Here is a 21,487-nt window from a genome sequence, read left to right as displayed (position 1 = left end):
GGAGTGAACCAGTGGATGTAGGACCTCTCTCTCTGTCTCTACTTCTCTCTCTAACTCTTTCAAATAAATAAATAAAATAAATCTTAAAAAAAGAACTTCATGTCTGTTATTAATGTTACTAGCATTAACACCCTCATTTTCCAAATGATGAAACTGAAGCACAATATAGATAAAAGGATCCTCAGTGTTATAACCTAAGAATTCTGGTTCCAGGTTTGGCGTTGTATCATACTATAGGTTATCCATCTCAATGTCTGTCTGTCTGTATCTACCCCTCTATCTCTGTATCTGTCTATCTCTTCTATCACCTATCTAACCTTTCTATCCATATCTGTCATGTATCTATTTAGCTATCACCTGTCCATGTGTCCTTCATCTATCCATATATCAGCCCCTCAATCTACCCATCCACGTAGCATGTATACGTCTTTAGACAACAGACAGCAGAGTGAACCATGAGGCTCTTGGCCTGGGGGACTTGTATTCTCACACAATCAGCTAAAAGACCGACTCTCATCACCCGCAGTGAGGCAGAAGGAGGTGATGTCCGAAGATTTTTGCTGCACATCCACACTCCCTGCTGTGCAGAGTGTGTGGGAGGCGTTGTGTGCCAATCACCTTGAGCATAACACAGGGGATTCTGGAGTCACATGAAGAATGCGTTGTGAGACCGCCCCTACCACGTCCATGCCTGGGACAGGAGGGCTGGCCAGCGGCTCTGGCCATGAGCAGAAGGGAATGGCTACTGGTCTGGGTTCGGCAGGCACACCCGCATCCTGCTGGGCCGAGAACGGCTGACTACGTGGTGTGGCCAGAGGTTGGTCGTCCGTGAGAAAGAGCTGCTGCTGTATGAGAGCCCGGGTTCTCAGGAAGGCCCCAGGATGGGCAGGCGGCTGGTGATGACCAGAACCGAGCCCCTTCACCAAGCCAAGGTGGGCACTCCGGAACATTCCCAAGGAGGGCCCTGAAGGACTCGCCAAAGGGCCCAAGAGACAGAGCTCGCGGGACCTCCAAGAAAGCAAGAACTTTTCTCCTGCCCTCCTCCCCCGAGGGACCAAGCCAACACCTGGGCAGCTGGGGGAGGAGGCGAAGGAAGGGAAGAAGCACCCCCGACACCTGGTTCTCAGTTTTCTGAGGGAGGGAATCCCCCATGAGCAGGTCCTAAGGGATGTAGCAAACAAAGATGCAGTGGCCATGTCCTTACTGCCCACCCCTGCAGGTCACATCTGTGTGCATGACTGCACGTGTGTGCAAATGAACGACACGCGTGTGGCCATATCCCTGGATAATGAGGCTATAGCTATTTGTTTTCTCCCTTTCACACACTTCTCTCCGGTTTCCACACTGCCTACCCAGAGGATGTGTTTCTTGTAGAATCATAAAAACATCAGTAAATGCTATTTTGAAAGAGGAAGTCAGCTTTCCGGAAATTCTCTAATCCACCTAGGATATCATTGGCACCAAGAAGGAGCATTACCCATTACCCGTCAAATGCCCAGTACTGCCAAAAAGAGCCAGAAACATTCCAACATCTGCACAGGAACTTGGCAGAGTCAGCTCCGCTCCCAGGGGAGGAGGGAGGAAGTGAGAACTGGGTATTTGGCTGTTTCTGTTGCAAACACACAGTCATTCCCTTTCCCCTCCCCCCTCCCCCCTCCCTTCTCCCTGTGGTCACACGTTGCCCAACGAGGGTCCCTTCTCAACACCATCTCAGCAGAACTGGCCCGTTCATCAGGCAAATTTCCAAGCACAGCCTGAAGCCTGCACCTTGGCATCCTGGGAAGTGGATTCTAAGGGGAGGATTCAGTTGAGTTTCTTTTTATTTTTTGCCTTTGGAATACCTGCTGTGGGACTGCACCAGATGCGAAACTACCTTTATTGTAAAAGACATTTCAAAGACGTGAAAGAAGAGTGTTTTGCTCTTTTAGAAAGGGAAGTAGGGAACCCCAACACGTCAAGCTGAGGTCAGCTGCTTCCCCCTAAGAAGAGGGTTGGCAAGGAGATGGATGAGAGACGGGGACAGGCTTGAGTGCCGAACCCAGCAAAGCCGCTGATGCTATTTCCACTTATTCTGAGCCATGGAATGGCCAAGGGTGGGAGGTACGACAGCAGAGCAGGGAATTCTCTTCTGGTTGGAAAGCCTCGCTCTGCTCTTTATGTGCTGGGACACCTGTTTCCTGTAAGCACTTCCGTCATCGCTGGCTTCCGCTGCACCTCTGCACTGAATGCCTTGCTTTCAGAATCATTGATTTCCTTGACTTTGAAAAGACAACTGAGTCAGGCGGGTGTGACAACAGGGCAGGACTTGGAACCAATTTTGTTCACTGTTGAATCTTCAGCAACTGAAACGGTGCATGGCGCACACTGCTCAATGCACAGGGTTTCAGACATCCTTGTGCTTGTGTTTGTGCATAGAGAATTTCAGCTTCAGAGAAAACCTTCAAGAGCCAACAAGTTCTCAGTGGGAACAGTTGTCTGGTACCAGAGTGGGTCTTAGGGGGGTGTGCGGGGAACCTTGGCATTTCTATGCCTGCGTGATGGCCCAGAATGCACTGGGCCTCCACAATTACATTTCTTTGGTGCCATCTATTCCTCATCGTCCTTTGCCCCACATCATGAGGCCTGGACAAAGGAAAGTGACCGGCAGGACGGCTATCCAGTGGAGACAAGGGTGTTGGATTCGGTTAGCTTCCTAGACTGAAACCAGTGATACCCATTGAGAAACCATCAGAACCCATATTTCAAGGTTTGCTCAATTATAGTCCTGCACTGTGTAACAACATTTCAGCCAATGATAGATAGGTCACATAACAAAGGTGCATCAGAACGTTTGTGGAAAATGGAATTAAAGTATCCGTTCATTTCGGTGCAAGAATTTGAAGGCCACGCATAGTTTCCCCATAACATGCTATTTCCCTGAAGCCTTTGAGGATCCCTCATTTGCAAGGATTTCAAAAAATTTTGTGGCAAAACTTACTTATCTTTCAATTTCATTTCCCACGGACTTTTTGAAGCACTCACCTATAGCCGCAGTTCCATTACACTGTACCACTTGCTGACGTCACAGCTGTCTTAGTTTGTGTGTGTACTCTGATATTTGCACAACACATTTGTCAGAGCGTATCTGTTGCTGAGTGACACAGAAGTGTAGCTTGCTTTTCTCCCTCAATGAGAACAGTACTGTTCATCGTGGCAACTTACCTTCCCAAACGTTGCTGGGTTGACTTGGTTCTGAGCGTTTTGCCCGCAGGTCTCCACGTAAATCTCATACATGAGACAGCGAGGCACACTGTAGCCCTCACAGATGCAGAAGTTGTCAACCAACCTGGGGAAGAGGAGGACAAGGAAGAGGAAAGTGGTGTGTTTTTCTAGAGCAGGGCACTCTGACAAAACCAATGGTTAGATATATATGGATCCATATATATATGGATCCACCCAAACGAAATATGTCTAATTTATTAAAAGGAACCCCACAAGGGCTCACAACTAGCATCCCTATTGTACCCTTGGGATAGGTGTTGTGGCACACAGCAGGTGAAGCTACCTCTTAGGATGCCGGCATCCCACATGGGAGGCCCTGCAATCAAGTTCCTCCACTGTTTCTGGACCAGCTTCCTGCTACTGCACACCCTGGGAGGAAGGAGATGATGGTCCAAGTACTTGGGCCCCTGCCATCCACATGGGAGACTTGGTTGGAGTTCTCAGCTCCTGGCTTTGGCCTGGCCTGCCATTGGCTGTTGAGGGCATTTGGGGAATGAGCCAGTGAATGAAAGCTCTCTGTCTCTCCTCTCTCTCTCTGTCACTCTTTCAAATAAATACATAAACTTTTAAAAAGAGATATAATTTATCAATTAAAAATAATGACATACTCATTTGTCCTCAAGCCCGTGCTAAGTTTATTGATTATGAGTGTTTAGATTATCAACGTGGTAGGAGTTATTGGTTTTGCTTGTGTTTGGGAGCAAGTTAGAATGCAGATGCTGTTTCCCTACCTAACTATGAACTGGAGAGTCAGGTACTTGGGTGGTCCATCAGCCCTGCCTGTGACCTCAGGGCCGGGGTTTCCACATTTCCTCCCATATCCCCTCTATCTCAAAGCAGCAGCAGTTCTTAGAGCCATGCAGTGGAGGGCAGGCCACTGGGTCTTGACCCTCTGAATTGCAATGAGATATAAAAACTTGGTGCAAGGCACCAAGAGACAGCGAGGCAGCCCACATTCACTCTCCTTTATTTCCTGCTAGGCCCAGAGCTAAAGCAGCCTCCAGGAGTGGCTTGCTGTGCTTGTGGCCTCTTCTCAAGGCCGGATCCTCAGCTGTCTAAATGCCCCTGGCCCTGGGATAGGCAGCGATTCCTTGGCAAGGTGGCTCGGGAGGGAGCTGTGCTTGATGCCCAGCCTGCAGGGACGGCCAGGGGCCAGTTCCAGGGCACTGTGTAGCCTGAGGGAAAGCAGCCAAGTGTCCCGTGATACCCAACACAGCCTTCCTTGTCCTGCTTGTAGACAGACTGGGAGGTTGCTTCTCGTTCTTTCTATTTCAATTTATTTATTTATTTAGTTGAGAGACAGGGAGCCAGGCAGACATACCAAGAGCTCCCATCTGCTGCTTTACTCCCCCAATGCTCACAACAGCCAGAGCATGGCTGGGGTCAAAGAAAGGGAGACAGAAACTCAGTCCAGGTCTCCCATGTGGGTGGCAGGAACCCAAGCACTGGAGCCATCACTTGCTGCTTCCCAGGGTCGGTACGGGTAGGAAGGTGAACTCAGAACAGAAATTGTATCATTTCCGATCCAGCTCTCCGCTATGGCCTGGGAAAGCAGTAGAGAACAGCCCAGGTCCTTGGGCCCCCGCACCCGCATGGGAGACCCGGAAGAAGCTCCTGGCTCCTGGCTTCGGATGGGATCAGCTCTGGCCCTTGTGGCCATTTGGGGAACAAACCAGCTGATGGAAAACCTTTATCTCTGTTTCTCCCTCTCACTCTCAAATAAATAAATACAATCTTAAAAAAAGGAGATTAAATTTGCATTTAGTTAATTTCAACAGAGTCTGCGGAACTTTGAAGATGTCCATTTACATGCACGAGACAGTCATTTAGTCTAGGGCCAAGGGTTCAGCACATACGGGGATCAGACCGTACTCGGTGCTGTGCCTGAAGTCAGAGGTGCCCCCTCAGCCAGCCCCGCTGGGTCGGCAGCTAAGCAAGTGAAGTCAGATCACTGTCCCCCCTTTCTTCATGTTCCCCAGAAGTGTGACCGCTTCTCTCCCTGCTATGTGGTTCTTCCTGTCCACCCACGGAAACCTTTTATTCCTTCCATGCCCCCACTGGCCAGCTCCCCTTGGGTGTTCCAGGTAGGAGAACACCTCACATATGCAGGTGGTGCATGATGTGCGCTGCTGTCTCTAAGACCTATGGGGGGACCCAACAAGTGACCAATCGGAAAACAACAAAGTAGCGCTGCCAACAGAATGAACCTGTGTTGCACACCACAACAGTCTCACTCAGAGGCCTCAGGGTGCTCCTGAGTGTCTCCAGGTCTCCTGACACCTGCCCTTGGCCACCTGCTGTTCCTCTGGGCAGCTTGATCTCCCTGGGCCTCTAGTAACATGCCTCAGGACACAAAGGCTCTGGATGACAAGCCTAGGGGCTATGTGTGTTTTGGAAAAGATTTATTTATTTGAAAGGTAGAGTTTCAGAGAGGGAGAGGCAGAGATAGATGATAGATCGATCAATCGATCGATCGATCTTCCATCCAGTAGTTCACTCCCCAAATAGCTGTAAAGGCCAAGCCTGGGCCAGGCTGAAGCCAGGAGCCAGGAGCTTCATCCAGGTCTACCACGTGGGTGCAGGGGCCCAAGGACTTGGGTCATCTTCTACTGCTTTCCCAGGCCATAGCAGAGAGCTGGATCGGAAGTGGAGCAGCCAGGACTCAAACTGGCGCCCATATGGGATGCTGGCACTGCAGGCTTTATCTGCTGCACCACAGCCCTGGCCCTTGGCCTGTGTTTTTAAAGACAACGCTAAAACTGGTGCCAATGGTCTATCCACTGTCCCACCTCACAGACTGGCTGCCTAGATTAAAGCAACCTTCACAATGAAACATCTCCCGTCCTTACTTCTCTTGTCTACCCTCAGATTTGAAAAGCACGACTCTGCGGGTCAGGGACCTGCAGGAGGAAAATCTGTCGCACGGGACTTGAATTATTTGGGCTTCTAAAATGGTCCATACCACCTTCATAGCCTTTGGTTTCCTATGGAAGCCATTTAGGGCCACTTGAATCCGATGCAACTCCATTCTGACAGTTCCCACAAGACCTTGGGGGGGATACGCAGGTTCTTCTGAATCTCTCGTGGTGTTACGAGGGCTCAGTCTCTGTTCCCAGTGCCAAATCCAATAACGAGGACAAAGTCCGGGGGCAACGGAGAGAGAAAGTTTATGGTATCCAGTGATGGGGGGGGGTAGCAGACTTGGGTCTTAAGAACTACTGTCCTGTTGAATGAGAGCGCTTTGGGCTTTTTTAGGGAGGCTACAAGGAAGAGGGAGTCAGGAATAAGGGATCAAAGGATGGGCACTGCTGGATGCTGGCCTCGGGCCAGGCGGTGGGGAACTGGGTGGAGACACAGCGGTGTCTTGGCTGTGTCATGGCCAAGTCCCCTGGTCGGTCAGCAATGCAGTATTCTTCAGGGAATGTTTATGATGGCCAACTGGGCTTGGAATTCCCCTGTCTGGACCTGGAATTCCCCTAAATAAAACCCCTGGAGACAGCGGCAGCCACCAAGGTGTTATCTGATTATAACTTCCTAGGGCTTGGCTGCACCACTCCCTCAAGCTAAGGCAGGAGAGGTTAGGAGACCGGGGCCTGATGGGACATCACATTCAAGGCACTTGGTCTCAATCATTCTTTCAGCTCTCTGGGGGGCACAATTCAAACCCCAGAAACTTTCTAAAAGATGACCTGAAATAAGTTGCCAAAGGCACCCCACACAAATCCTTTGTTTTAAGAAGGGCCCGTGGGGAGAGATCCCAGAGCACAAGGGAGAGCCTGCACCACTGTGGGGGGCAGCATGGTGCCTCAACAGTTAGTATCCGCGTTTTATTTTTCTCTTATACAAGATAAGACACATCAAATACTTTCTTTTGGAGGCAAGTGGTCAGCGTGCACGCCTTGGGGGTTAGACTCACCCTCACACCTTTCATTTTTCTATTTCACCCACACGAGCTTTTCAGAAAGTCTTCCTTGAAACTTCCAAGAAAAATGTCGCCTGCTATCTAACAGCTATTCACCTTATAAAACTACGGTGTTGGGACTGGTTTCAATTACTTCCCTATTTATGAAAAGCAGCAAGCACATGAATTCCTCAATCCCAAGGGCTTAGGGTATTTTTCTTCCCAGGTTTTTTTTTTTTTTTTTTTTTTTTCTGCTACTATTTAAATAGTCCAAAGTGAATTTCCCAAACAACGTGGAATGCATTGTTAAAGCTAAAAATTGCTTTAACCTACAAAACATCCCCTCTCGGATCTCATCAGTTGGATCCGTAAGCAGGAAGCGTGACCCATGGGGAGGCCCACACGGGGCAAAGCCGGCGCCATCGGGAGGCCCGGTGCGTGTTGTGTGTGCGTGCAAGTGTGTTAAAGTGTGTGCGCGCTCGCGAGTGGTGCGCTGGGGCGGAGTAGCATGGAGAGGCCTAGTCCTGGGAGCGAACCGCTGGCCTCTAAGGCCCCAGGCCCCGGGGGCACGTCGCTTCTCGCACCTGGCCTTTTGTTTTTTGCCGGGCTCCTGCCGGGCAGTGGCGGGGAGCCAGGTTTCCCCTGCGTCCCGCCCTACCTCTCCCTCCTCCAGTTGGCCCGCTGGGTCCCTCCCCATGGCAGCCGCCCCCTCGCCGCTCACCACTGGATGATGCCGCTGTGCAGGTCCCTGCTGCTGCCGCCGCCGCCGACGCCCGAGGGGGAGGCCGGAGCGCCCTCCGCCATGGCTGCGACCCCGGCCCGCAGCGCCCAGGCCGGGAGCGGGCGGGGGCTGCACCCGTCCGGCCGCAGCCGCTCCTCGGTGTTTACTTTAGAACAGGGCGCGCGGGGGGCGCGAGACGCGCAGGGGCCCCGAGCCCGGGGGCGCGCGGGGCACCTGGCAGACGGAGGACTACTGCGCTCCATACCCTGCCTGCACCCTGCAAGGCGGGCTAGGGTCGTGCCGGCAGGATCAACCAACCAACCACCAACAAAAGCCATCCGGCACCAGGTTTCAGTAACCAAGGCCTTCAACACTGTTGCATACTGGAATTACGTGGCCGGTTTTGAAAAATATTGATGCCCTGGGTCGACGCTGTGTCATAGCCGGTAAAGCTGTCGCCTGCAGTACTGGCATCCCATATGGGCGCTGGTTTGAGTCCTGGCTGCTCCACTTCTGATCCAGCTCTCTGCTATGGCTGGAAAACCAGTGAAGATGGTCCAAGTGCTTGGGCCCCTGGGCCCACGTGGGAGACCTGGAAAAAGCTCCTGGTTCCTGGCTTCTGATCGGTGCGGCTCCAGCTGTTTCAGCCATCTGGGGAGTGAACCAGGAGATGGAAGATCTCTCTCTCTCTCTCTCTCTCTCTCTCTGTAGCTCTTTCAAATAATTAAATACATCTTTAAAAAAATGATGCTCAACCTCCATTGTCCGCAGCCCCCAGGGGATCTGGTGTAATTGATCCGAGTGGTGGGTGTGGGAAGGGGGCGGCAGCCTGGACATGACCCAGATGACACTGAGAATTGCTGGATCCGGAGCCCAGAATTCTCTCAGGGGGCTGGCTGCCAGGTGACACCAACAGGCAGCTCCGGTTGAGAACTTGTGTCCCAGAGTGACAGGCAAAACCTGCTGCCAGGTCCCAGGAGCCCTTGACTCAACAGAAAGAGCTGTGTTGGCACCGAACGTCTTGTTTCCCCAAACTTCACTTCCTTTGTGGGGGCTTCTGTGGGGATGGGATCAAGGGACACTCGCCTGTAAGGCATGTGGCATAGTAAGTGCCCTGTCATGCAGCCATTGTTGTGGCTGCTGCCTGCTTACAGTCTCTTCCTACAGAGTTCCCATTCTCCATGAAAAACATATTTGACCACCCAACAGCAAACCAACCAAACAAATTAAAAAAAAAAGCCAGCCCAATTTAAAAATGGGCAATGGACATGAATAGACATTTCTCCAAAGAAGATATGCAAGTGACTGGTGAGCACACGCAAAGGTAGATTCATCAGGCAATAAAGAAATGTAAAACAGAACCATACCCATTGGAATGGTCATTAGTAGAAAGGAAAAAATAATGAGTGCTAGTGAGGAAGGGCAGAGATTGGAACCGTTATTTGTTGCTGGTTGGAAAGTAAAGTGGTGCAGCTGTTATGGAAAATAATATGGCAGCCTCTCAAAAACAAACAAAATGACTGTATGATCTAACAATTCCACTTCAGGGTGACTAAAAGAACGGAAAGCAAGGACTCAAACAAACGTGTACTCTCATTTTCACAGCAGCACTATTTATGATAGCCAAAAGGTGGGAGCAATCCAAGTTTTCATGGATGGATGAATGGAGAAGCCAAATATGGTTAATACACACCACGGGATGCTATTCAGCCTTTAGAAGGAAGCAAATTCTGATACATGCTGCACCACGGGTGGGCTTGGGTGCTAACTGAAATATGCCAGACACAAAAAGATGATTCCACTTACATGAGCTGCTTAGGGTAGTCAGGCTCATAGAGATAAAACATAGATGACAGTTTCCAGGGGCTGGAGGAGAGGGGAATGGGGAGTGTTTAACAAGTGCAGAGTTCTTGATGAACAGGTTCTGTAGTGGGACGGTGGGGATGGTTGCCCTGCAACGTGAATGTGTTTGATGCCTCTGAACTGTACTTAAAAACGGTCACGATGGAAAATTTTATGTTGTGTATTTTTTTTTACCAAGAGTTTTTTTTAAAAAATGAAAACAATTCTGCCTCCCCACACACATACATTTGAAAGCCACTTTTGGAAGCAGGGCAGAGACTCATGCAACAAGTTAGAAAAGTGCCAACTGCCTTCCACTTGCCAGCCCTGGAATGCCGTTGATGGCTGCAACAGAGTCTGGGCCAGCGCCCTCGCTGTGGTGGCGACGCCATCATCAGAGGCAAAGCTGCCAGTTCAGTTCCGGGGAGAGGTTGCAGGATGTCCATGGAGGAGTCTGAGTCCTGCCGTTTGACCAGGTCCCTGGACTGAGCCAGTATATCACTGGGCTCTTTGTCGGGGAGCTGTGCCAAGGATCTGCCAGGTCCTGGGGCTTGGGGGAATTTTGGAGGGCTGGGTGGGGGATGGGTAGATGTGGGAAGAATTCATAATCAACAAGGCCCTTAGCACTGCTGTTTGCTTCATCTTCTCAGCTGAATTTTAAAAATCATCCGGTCGGGGACAGACGGGACCCCACATCATCGTCTCAGGCTGAGGGGGACCCTTACCTGGTGCCCCAAGGGAATCCTCCACCCCTCCACACGGGCAGGAAGCAAACGGTGAGGGTCATAGGCAGGTTGGCAGCACCTGTTTCAAGTGTGCAGCCATGAGATGGATCGGGAAAGCACTAGCAGGGAGAAAGAGGAGATGAGATGACGCGTGTGGTGGTTCCCGGGCAGCCTCCTGGGATTCAGCCTCCTCTGCTCCCTCCGGATGACTAGTCTGTCACTTTCTGGACCTCCTGCAGGGGGCAGGCAGGTCTTTCCCAGTGACCTGTAGAAGCTGAGGCCAAGGCTCCTTGCCATTCCTCGTGGTGCTCCTATAACACTGCCTTTCCACTCAGGAAACTTCCCAGGATGCCCACTTAGGTGCCCGGAGACGGCCAGTAACCAGAGCCTGCCTGGTTACTTGAGGTCTTAGTATATCACCGCTGGTTATGTAATATCTGCCCATTTGTGGAGTACCAACCGGTACCAGGCCACGGTATAGGCCTTGGAAATATGTTAATGACACCATGACCCTCTGGTTGACAAGTGATTGCTTTACCATTTATTGCATCGAGTGCTAGATGCTATGAATCGCAAACATTATCTCATCTTAGCCCAGAACTGTTGAGGCCTATTGGTTTGCAAGGCTCAAGAGATGAGTCCAGGCAGTCAATTTCACACCCTGCACTCAAAGGGACTTTTAATTTCATCTACAGGTGGCATCCTTTATTTGACAGCCATCTTACAGATGCGGCTCCGAGTAGTTAGGTGGTCACACAAGGACACTCTTAGAAGATTTCTTCACAGCTTATGTCTGTAATGTGCTAACTGTGCAGAGAACACTTATTTCTGCATGTGACTCTTTGACCGGCAGCATAATTAAACTCTGAGTTGAGCACACAGCCACGTAGACTATTGAGCAGAATTGTGTATAACATCCATGCTGTTTTCAAAAAATGTTTAGTTGCAACTGACCTAACCAAAAGCTTCATTCCAAGGCATTCTCTGATGAGGAAGCCAAGGGCATGCACCTGCTCTCTCTTACCTGAAAAGTCCAGTCTCCATCTAACTCCAGGCTCAGCCATCTTCACTCTAATATCTGATACCATTACAAGGAAAATAACTCTTAGAATTTATACCAAACAGAATTCAAATTCCTTGTGTCACATTTCATGCACGCAAATCATTTCCCCTTCTGCCAAAGCATATAGCTCTGTTAGCTCAACAATGACTTCTTTTGCCTCCTTCCACCTAATTGGCTTCTAGATTATCCAATTAGTCCTATTTCACCTTCTAAAGGGGCGCCAGCTGTGCCCTATCCTTACACAAAACACTCTCTGATCCTGGGTGCTTAATTCCATTTAGTTGTCGTAATTATTCCCTGTCTATGGAGGTACCCAGGTGTCTTCAGGCGATGGCTATATTTGTAAGTAAAACTAATGAGGATGTGTGATGCTGGCGTCTGCCCCAACAGAAGACAGACAACCTTGCCTGTGTACTGGAAGAGACTGTCTGAGATCACTGGGCTCTCAATGATCCGTAAGCTGCAGAGAATCTCAAAGTACCCACAGCAAACCAACGCCCTTGGAGAGAGTCCAAATCACTCTGGCAGGTTACAATTGTCCTTGGTGCGCAATCGTGTTTTGAGCGTCTTGGCTCTTGCCCTGTTGAAATCAACGATAAGACACACACTTCATGAGAAGGTGTACAGTGGGAAAAGCTGGCTCAACATCCCGCACGTCTCTGGGCTATTTCTTGATCTGAAATCCACAATTCAGAGCACCGTGGGGATAGCCCATTGCTGTAGCACTTGCTTTCCCCAACTCATATCTTTTTTCCCTCTGGGCTGAGGTCACATGGCAAGTTGGACACATGTGGCATAAGGAACAGCGCTGTCTGGAGAGGAACGCCGAGAATGTGTGGAATGGAAGGGATCAGCCCTCATTCATCACGGACTGCTTGGCCGTTGAAATTTGTAAGGTAATACATTAAGAGTGGATGTTTCTGGAAGTCAGACAGAAAACTAAGCAAAAAAACACCATGGAAAGTACTTTCCTTTTCTTCAAAGGATCTGTAGGAATTTCATAAATCATCTTATTAAAGCTAGACAGGCAGTTACACAAGCACTTTCCCAAAATCATGATTATGTGCAAAAATCATAAATCCTACCCTACTTCGTTAAATGATGTTTCAGAAGAATGCAAAAAAGGCTTGCTAAAGCAATTACTTTGGGTTTGTATAAATATTATGCTAAGGGTTTTTCAGGGCATGCAAGAACTATTCTTTAAGAGTGGTTTCCAGCTGACGTTTTGGTGTGAGTATTCTTCACTTTTTCTCCGAGTGCATCTTCCTCCTTGGTAATTACACACGCGAACAGCTGCCCACTCCTTGCCCTTCTGCGTGGAATTATTTCCTGGTACCATTCCCACCATGGAATGAATTTCAGGGAAGCAGCCCCCAAACGAAATACATGCTTAACACAGCTTGCTAATAGACAGCAGCCCCTGTGTCAGCCGGTCACGTGACACTCCTTCTGCTAATTCCCAATCAGAATTTCCCAGCAATGAAGCCAGGAGGGTGCTTTACAAAGAACAGTAAGCTTTGCTGCAGACAAAAGAAAACAGAGCCGTTAGATGTCGAAAGATCGGTAAAAATGAAGCCAGCTTTATGAAAACACGCATGTCCTCACCTGTGTTCTAAGCCATTAATATTACAAAGCCGGTCCAAGATGCAAACATATAAGGTTGAGTATCCCTTATATGGAAGCCTGATGTTTAAGATTTTAGATTTTTTTTTTCAGATTTTGGAATATTTGCACAAGAGAATGAGATATCTTAGGTTTGGGACTCAAGTCTAAACAGGAAATTCATTTGTGTTTCACCTGTAACTTACATAAATGGCTTATAAAATATTTTATACAAAATTTTTAATACTTTTTGTGCATGGTGTGGAGTTTTCCACATTATATTGATATTCCATATTATATTGATATTCAAAATTTTAGACCTGGTAGCATTTTGGATTTCAGAGGTTTAATTATGGATCTCTTCTTTTTTTAAAAAAAAGATTTATTTTATTTGAAAGGCAAAGTGACAGAGATAGGGAGACACACACAAATACACACACACACACACACATCTTCCATTGCTAGTTCACTTCCCAAATGGCCACAACTACCAGGCATGGCCAGGCTGAAACCAGGAGCCTGGACCTGCATCTGGGTCTCCTACATGGGTGGCAGGGGCCCAGGCACTTGGGTCACCTTCTGCTGCTTTCCCAGGCACATTAGCAGGGAGCTGGATCGGAAGAGGAGCAGCCGGAACCAAACTGGCACTTTGACATGGGAAACTAGCATTGCAAGCCTTGGGTTAGACTTCACCTGCTGCACCACCACGCAGGCCCCAGATCTCTTTCAAATATACTTTCCACATGTGTTTGCCAGAACCCTGAAAAGTTGCCCGGTGCCTCTTGGCCACAGCTACACACAGCTGATCAGCCCAGTTTGTGACAGCCCACCTGTCCCCAATCACAGCCAGGCCAGAGCGTCCAATTTGGCAACACTTCTGCTACTTCCTGTCCTCTGGGGCATCCCTGTGAATGCCCGCAGCAGCCGGGGCTGGGCCAGGCTTTCAGAGCCTTGCACGGGGAGCAGGTGAGCCCCGAGCTGAGAGATGCTGCGGTGAGGGGCCGCTGAAGCCCAGGGGAAGCCGGAGTGATCATTCCCTGGCTCCCGCATGGCTCCACCGTCCCGCCATGCTGCAGTTCTACGGGATTCCTCCGTGGCTTCCCACAAGCTACCTTTTCACTTGAATTGGTTTGAGAAGGTTTCCTCTTCTTATCACTGATGGATGAGTTCGTTGCTGTCCTCAGGGAGGATTCTGGGAGAGGGAGACTGCTGCCATGCCAACCTGGAGGCATCGTTTTGAAGAATGCTCGGTGCACTGTGGCTAAGCAAAGGAAGGCTAGAAGTGGGTCATGCACTCCGCAGATATTTGGGCAGCACCTGTGTGAGCTGCGTGTGCTAGGGCCCAGGACACCCGGGGAGGGACACACTGCACTGCAGTAGATCTGATGCAAATGTAGATGTCTCCCCCGACACCCAGCCCACGAAGAATAGGTTAGTACCTTGTAGGATCTTATACAGGAGTTTGCGAATCCAGTAGAGGGGATTCATTTTTCAGGGTGGAAAACAAGACTTGAAGTGATTTTGTACAAAGTTGTAAAACCGATAACTGACAGCCAGCACCCCTGCTTTACTGGGAAGTGTCTCAGTGTTCTTTCCTCACTGTCTGATGGGGCGCTAACACGCCTACTGCCGGGATAGCTGCGGAGATGGCACCCAGCAAGTGCTCAATAAACTTTTTTTTAAAAAAAAGATTTATCTATTTGTAAGGCAGAGTTACAGAGAGGCAGAGAGAGAGAAATGTCTTCCATTTGCTGGTTCACTCCCCAGTTGGTTGCAACAGCTGGAGCTGTGCCGATCCAAAGCCAGGAGGCAGGAGCTTCTTCTGGGTCTCCCACGTGGGCACAGGGGCCCAAGGGCTTGGGCCATCTTCTACTGCTTTCCCAGGCCACAGCAGAGAGCTGGATAGGATAGCCAGGATTCGAACTGGTGCCCATATGGGATGCTGGCACTGCAGGCGGTGGCTTTACCCGCTTTGCCATAGCGCCGTCCCCTTCAATAAACTTTTGACTCTTGCCTATTTTACAGTGAAGCTTGAACAGGAACACTGAAAACAATCTCAGCTCTTCCCCAATTTTTGGTGTGGCGATGGTTCAGTTTTTAGAGAGAATTCTTATCCATATTAGAGGTAGATTCCTAACTATTTACAGAGGAAATGAAATGGTGTCTGAGGTTTGCTTCAAAATAACCCAGCTGGCAGGAGTGGGAGAGACAAGAAGGGAGAGGGGAGATTGGCAGGTGCTGGAAAGCTGGGGGCTCTGCTCCCCACTTTTGTATGTGCCTGAAAGTGTCTGTGATAAAAGCTTTAATATATTTTTTTGAAATTGTAGCCTGGGGGATGATGCATAAAAGACATTTATTCATATGCACATAAACCTAAAACCCCTCTTCAACATTTAGTCTCTGAACACAGTATGGGATGAGCGTCCTAGTTAGCATGGGTGCTTCATCAACATGACGTTGCCAGAACAACGGCTTAGTGTTCTGGAGAGCACTCTTGCAATTAGATGTCCTGCTTAAAAGTCATAATGAAAGGGCTGGTGCTGTGGCGTAGCGGGCTAAGCCTCCACCTGCGGCACCAGAATCTCATATGGGCGCCGATTTAAGTCCCGGCTGCTTCTCTTCCGATCCAGCTCTCTGCTGTGGCCTGGGAAAGCAGTGGAAGATGGTCCAAGTGCTTGGGCCCCTGCACCCACGTGGGAGACCTGGAAGAAGCTCCTGGGGAGTGAATCAGCGGATGGAAGACATTTCTCTCTGTCTCTCCCCCTCTCTGTAACTCTGCCTCTCAAATAAATAAATAAAATCTTGAAAACAATCATAATGAAAGATTCTTTTTCTGAAACTCCCAAATGTTAGTTATGCCTGTCATCATGATTCACAGATGCATCACCAAAGGGTCTGAGGGTTCCCGCAGTAAATAATAATAACAAAAATAATTTGTTTATTTTTTAAAAAAATATTTACTTATTTTTTGAAAGAGTTACAAAGAGAAAGAAAGAGAGAAGGAGAAGCATATATATATATATATATAGTGGAGCAGCTGGGACTTGAACCAGCATCCATATGGGATGCTGGGACTGTAGGCAGCGGCTTTACCTGCTATGCCACAGTGCCAGCCCAATAAATCTTTTAAATTCTATTTGACTTAGGGTTCCCAAGTTTCGTAGTCTATAGAATCCCACCCCTCCCTGTTTGTTTTTGCCCAACATCTATTGCTACCTACAAATGTCTTGAAGGATAGTAGGGTTCCATGGATCCTAATTTGGGCAGCATCAGTACATGCTGTATTACAGAATAAACCAGATACCATGAGCCGTCCTGGGGATGTAGGCTGCTGTTAAACAACAGGATTTCCAGACATTTGATGGAAAGGAGGCTCTGTGCCTGCTACAGGTTGAATGTGCTCCTTTCAAAATCAACGTGGAGGGGCCGGCGCTGTGGCGTAGCGGATAAAGCCACAGCCTGCAGTGCCAGCCTCCCATATGGGCACTGGTTCAAGTCCTGGCTGTTCCACTTCCGATCCAGCTCTCTGCTGTGGCCTGGGAAAGCAGTAGAAGATGGCCCAAGTCCTTGGCCCCTGCACCAGCATGGGAGACCTGGAAGAAGCTCCTGGCTCCTGGCTTCGGATCGGCGCAGCTCTGGCCATTGTAGCCATCTGGGGAGTAAACCAGCAGATGGAAGACCTCTCTCTCTGCCTCTCTGTAACTCTGCCTTTCAAATAAATAAATAACTCTTTAAAAAAAAATCCACGTGGAAACCTAGTCTTCTTCGTGGTGATGATAAGAAGCAGAGTCTTCTGGGAAGTGGTTGAAGGGATCTTTGGAGGCAGTGGCTACTTCAGGAGGACCTGGCCCTGGTGAACGGGTTGATGCCTTATAAAAAGGCTAGAGGGAACCAGTCAGGTTCTTTTGCCCCGTCACCTCATCCAAGGCGCCATCTTGGAGAGCAGCCCTTACCACACACCACATCTGCTGGCACCTTGGACTGATCTTGAATGTCTCAGCTTCCAGATCGGCAAGAAGTAAATGTCTATTACTTATAACTCACCTGGCCTTGGGTATTTTGTAATAGCAACTCAAGTGGATGAAGATGGTGCCTGTGTCGCTCCTCCTTTGCTTCTTTTCTCTCTTTTTCTATCCTGCCACCTGTGTGCCCTGTAGCACACACCTGCGAGGAAGGAAGTGAGTACTCCTCACCCTCCCCGTGGGAGCAGTGTCTGCACATGGCTGTCTAAGCATTGCTGGCTACTGGGCTCAGAGCGAAGATTCAGCCCCAGCCCTCCCTCTCCGTCCCTGTCAGGTATGATTGAGGTCAGGTGCGCCTAAATAGGGTTTCACTCTGCTGCAATTTGGATAGGGTTTGCCTTCTCCAAAACCCACACTGAAATTCCATCCCCATTGTGAGACAGTGAGAGGAGGGCCGTTAGGTTGTGGTTGGGGCTCACATGAATGGGTGAATGGGTCATCGGGAGAGAGACTGCTGTGAAAGGAGTTTGGCCAGGTCTCTCCCTACTTCCTGTCTCAGCAAGAATTTGGTCACCACGTGCAAACCCTTGGCCTTGAAACAGGACTGAGAGCCAAAATCAACTTATTTGCCTTAAAACTGACCCAGTCTGTGCTATTGTGCTATTAGCAACAGAAAATAGACCCAGGCGGGCTGTCCCCAAGGAGGGGTGACGTACACAGGTAAAAAATGCATGTTGCGCCATGTCTCACACAGTCAGTATTTGGATATGATGCCAGTACATTTTTCTTGGTTTCCCTCTTGGTTAGCACTGGAATGCACGTGTGAGTTCATTGAAAAACTCTATGAACTCCAAATACCCTTAGCAATGAAGGATTTCCTTGCTGCGGTTTTATTTAAAAAAAAAAAAAATCAGAAGAGTGTGATTATAACTTTATAATGACTGTGATGCTAACTGCTCAGGAAATACGCTGAGTCACAGATGTCGGTTCAGAGATTGGCCTTTTTTAAAAATTTATCTGCCCACCACGCATCTTACCACTTCCTTTCCTCCGGCAGCCTAGCCAAACGCCCCCACAACTTCCTTCTCACACTCAGGCAGATTTTGCTCTGGCAAGGGTCCCCGGGGCTCTGGGATTCTGGGGTCCCCTGCCCTCTCCTCTCCACTCCCCGTCCCTTCTCTCTTCTTTCCTTCCCATCTCTCATTGTGCAGAGGGTTAGGAAGAGATGAGAAGAGATCGGGCTGGTGACAACGTGTCTTAGCGTATTTTTTGTTCCTGCGATGAAATACCTGAGGCAGGCCACTTTTTAAAGAGAAGATTTATTTTGAGGCATGGTTCTGGAGATAAAGGTCTGGGGGCTGCAATACCTCCTTACTAACAGAGATGCAAGTTATGTCCAAGGGATAGAGAGCCTTGTGTGTGTGTGTGTGTGTGTGTGTGTGTGTCTCCCTCCGCTGATAAAGCCACCAGGATTCAGTCATGGGAGTTCCAGCTAAGGACCTTATCTAACCCTAACCACTTCCCAAAGACCCTACCTTTCCATATTCTAGCTGGATTATGTTTCCACTCTCTCACTACCTCATCACGGGGATTAAATTTCAGCGTATGAAACCTTGGGCGGAACTCAAAGTATATCTAAAATGTAGCATAACTGTCATTACCTTTATATCATATCAGCTCATAAAACTCATTTCTTTCACGTCCATTAATGTATGCAGTTGGTATTCCTGTTGTTTTATAGATAAAGAAATGGAGCTCTCAAACAGTTAAGCAGGGGGCCAGTGCTGTGGCATAGAAGGTTAAGCCCCCACTGCAGTGCCAGCATCCCATATGGGCACCAGCTCAAGTCTTGGATGGTCCATTCTGATCCAGCTCTCTGCTCTGGCCTGGGAAAGCAGTAGAAGATGGCCCAAGTCCTTGGGCCCCTGCACCCACATGGGAGACCCGGAAGAAGCTCCTGGCTCCTGGCTTCTGATCGGCACAGCTCTGGCTGTCGCAGTCAACTAGGGGGTGAACCAGCGGATGGAAGATCTCTCTCTCTCTCTCTCTCTCTGCCTCTCCTCTCTCTGTGTAACTTCACCTTTCAAATAAAATAAATAAATCCTTTTTTTTTCTTTAAAAAATTTTTTTTGACAGGCAGAGTGGACAGTGAGAGAGAGAGAGACAGAGAGAAAGGTCTTCCTTTTTGCCGTTGGTTCACCCCGCAATGGCCGCTGCGGCCGGCACGCTGCACTTATCCGAAGCCAGGAGCCAGGTGCTTCTCCTGGTCTCCCATGCGGGTGCAGGGCCCAAGCACCTGGGCCATCCTCCACTGCACTCCCGGGCCATAGCAGAGAGCTGGCCTGGAAGAGGGGCAACTGGGACAGAATCCGACGCCCCGACCAGGACTAGAACCTGGTGTGCTGGCGCCGCAGGCAGAGGATTAGCCTAGTGAGCCATAGCACCGGCATAAATAAATCTTAAAAAAAAAAAAAAAAAGAGTTCCTAGGAGATGAGCATTTGCATGCCACAGTGCCCTTGCACAGAGCTGCTCTTGCTGTTTGGAATCTCTAGATCACTTTTCATCTTCTCCTGGGGCTAAATGTTGTCCAGTTGGCTTCAACTCAATCTCCCTTTGTCCTCCAAGTTTTCTCGGAGGCCCCACCCCCCCAGTTCTTCAGCCAGTTTAAGTGGAGGCTCTACCATGTCCTCATGCACCCCTGGGCTCATCTCTGTCACAGCATTGCTCAGCCTGTGTGCCTAGCAGGGAGCTCCCTAAGAGCGACACTGACTGGTTCAGATCTGGCCGATGCTGGCTGAGTCTGGATCAATGTCTGTTGAATGACTGAAAGAAAGGGGACGTGTGGTGGACACTTGAGTTTTGTGTTTCTCAAAGGGACCATTTCTTGCACCTTTCGCTTTAGCATAGCAGTTTCTGTGCCACGAGGTGGGGGTGGTGTTTTTGTTTGGATTTGTCCTAGAGCCAGCCAGCACTTGAACTTCCTGATTCCGTTGGCTTTGCCACATCGGAGTCAGCCCATCAGCAAGAGGCCTGCTGCCTTTGATTTCCTCTGCAAGGAAGAAAAACAAAAGAAAACCAAAGTCGCAATTTATCACAAAACCCAGCACAGGAAAGCTTAAACAATGGCCCCCCAAACTCAGCTCTCCTGTTGCTAGAAAATTGTTTGTCTCGTGCAAGAGAGAGCGTTCCTCAAGTCCAACAAAGGCAGCTCTTCTTGCTGGAGAGAGCAGCCTTGCCAGTAACGATAGAGCTGGGTGACCAAGAGCCTCTCTGGGCCCAGAGGCCAGTCCAGGGACGGGAGGCTGGGGTGTGGAGCCATTTAGGTTTGAGTTCGTGTTGGACAACAGCTATGAATTACAGAATCTTTGGACAACACACACCATGAAATCATCAAATGTCGTGGAGGAAGCTGGGGATTGTGGAGTCCCACGAGGCTGCCCAGACGGTGAAACAAAGGATCTGGTTCTCGTCTTGTGCCTTGCCGTTAGCATTGCCAAGGAGAGCCTGTTTCCACTTCCTTAGTAGTGACCCAGCATCATGTCTGGGTTCCTAGATTCATTATTTGTTGAACACCTCCCTGATACCATGATGAAAATCTTTTTTTCTCTTAGTTTCTCTCTCTCTCTCTGTCTCTCTGCCTTCCAAATAAAACGAAAATAAATAAATTAAAATGAAAAATAAAAAGTGTGGGTATTTGGCATAGTGGTTACGACGTGGCTTGGAATGCTTGCATCCCAAGTCGCAGTGCCTGAACTCCGTCTCCACTTTTGATTCCAGCTCCCTGCTAATGTGCCTGGGACAGCAGTGGAAAATGGCCCACGTCCTTGGGCCCCCGCACTCATGTGGGAGACCTGGAGGAAGCTCTGGCTCTTGGCTTCAGACTGGCCCAGCCCCTGCCATTGTGGCTATTCGGAGAGTGAATCAGAGGATGGAAAAATCTCTCAAACTTTTCCCTTCTCTTGCTATAACTCTGCCTTTCAAATAAATAAAATAAATCTTTTAAAAATATGTATTAATTAAATAATCTACCCTACTCCTAGGCAACAAAAGAACCTTGAGAACACAGCTTCATTTTCCTTTCCACCTTCTTGTATAAGTGTTGTCATTCATTTTAATTCTGTATGCGTCACCCTCCTGTATCGATATTATCAAGTCACACAAGCACGCTTTGGTGTTACCTGTAAGTCCTTTTTCTTTTTTTCTCCTATTGCTCTGTTCCTTCTTCCATTTGGTACCCCTCCCCTTCCACCTAAAGGTCAACCTTGAGAATTATCTTTCCTGATGGTCTGCTCTTGGGAGACTCAGTTTTTCTCTCTAGACGTGTCTCCATGTTGCCCACTCCTGTGCTTTCAGAACATGGCGGACACCACCCACCTCTCCTGGCTTCCGCGGTGGGTGCCGCATTGTCA

At 49.1% G+C, this 21,487-nt stretch overlaps 1 protein-coding gene across 1 annotated transcript in view; it reads right to left on the bottom strand.

The window, feature by feature from the left end:
* The window catches only part of RFX8 (regulatory factor X8), a 62,819-nt gene extending 54,853 nt beyond the window's left edge, over positions 1 to 7,966 (bottom strand). Inside the window, exons 1-2 of the mRNA XM_002710010.6 lie at positions 7,884 to 7,966; positions 3,202 to 3,325 (exon numbers count right to left, since the gene is read on the bottom strand). Of these exons, the coding sequence (XP_002710056.4) occupies positions 3,202 to 3,325; positions 7,884 to 7,966 (207 nt within the window). The remainder of the gene's footprint in view (positions 1 to 3,201; positions 3,326 to 7,883) is intronic.
* Between the last annotated feature and the right edge of the window lie 13,521 nt (positions 7,967 to 21,487).

The sequence above is a fragment of the Oryctolagus cuniculus genome, chromosome 2, assembly GCF_051225735.1.
Source record: "Oryctolagus cuniculus isolate XC-2025 breed Fujian yellow rabbit chromosome 2, ASM5122573v1, whole genome shotgun sequence".
NCBI classification, from domain to species: Eukaryota; Metazoa; Chordata; class Mammalia; order Lagomorpha; family Leporidae; genus Oryctolagus; species Oryctolagus cuniculus.
Note: the sequence above shows the minus strand (reverse complement) of the source record. Positions and strands in the feature narration are given on the sequence as shown.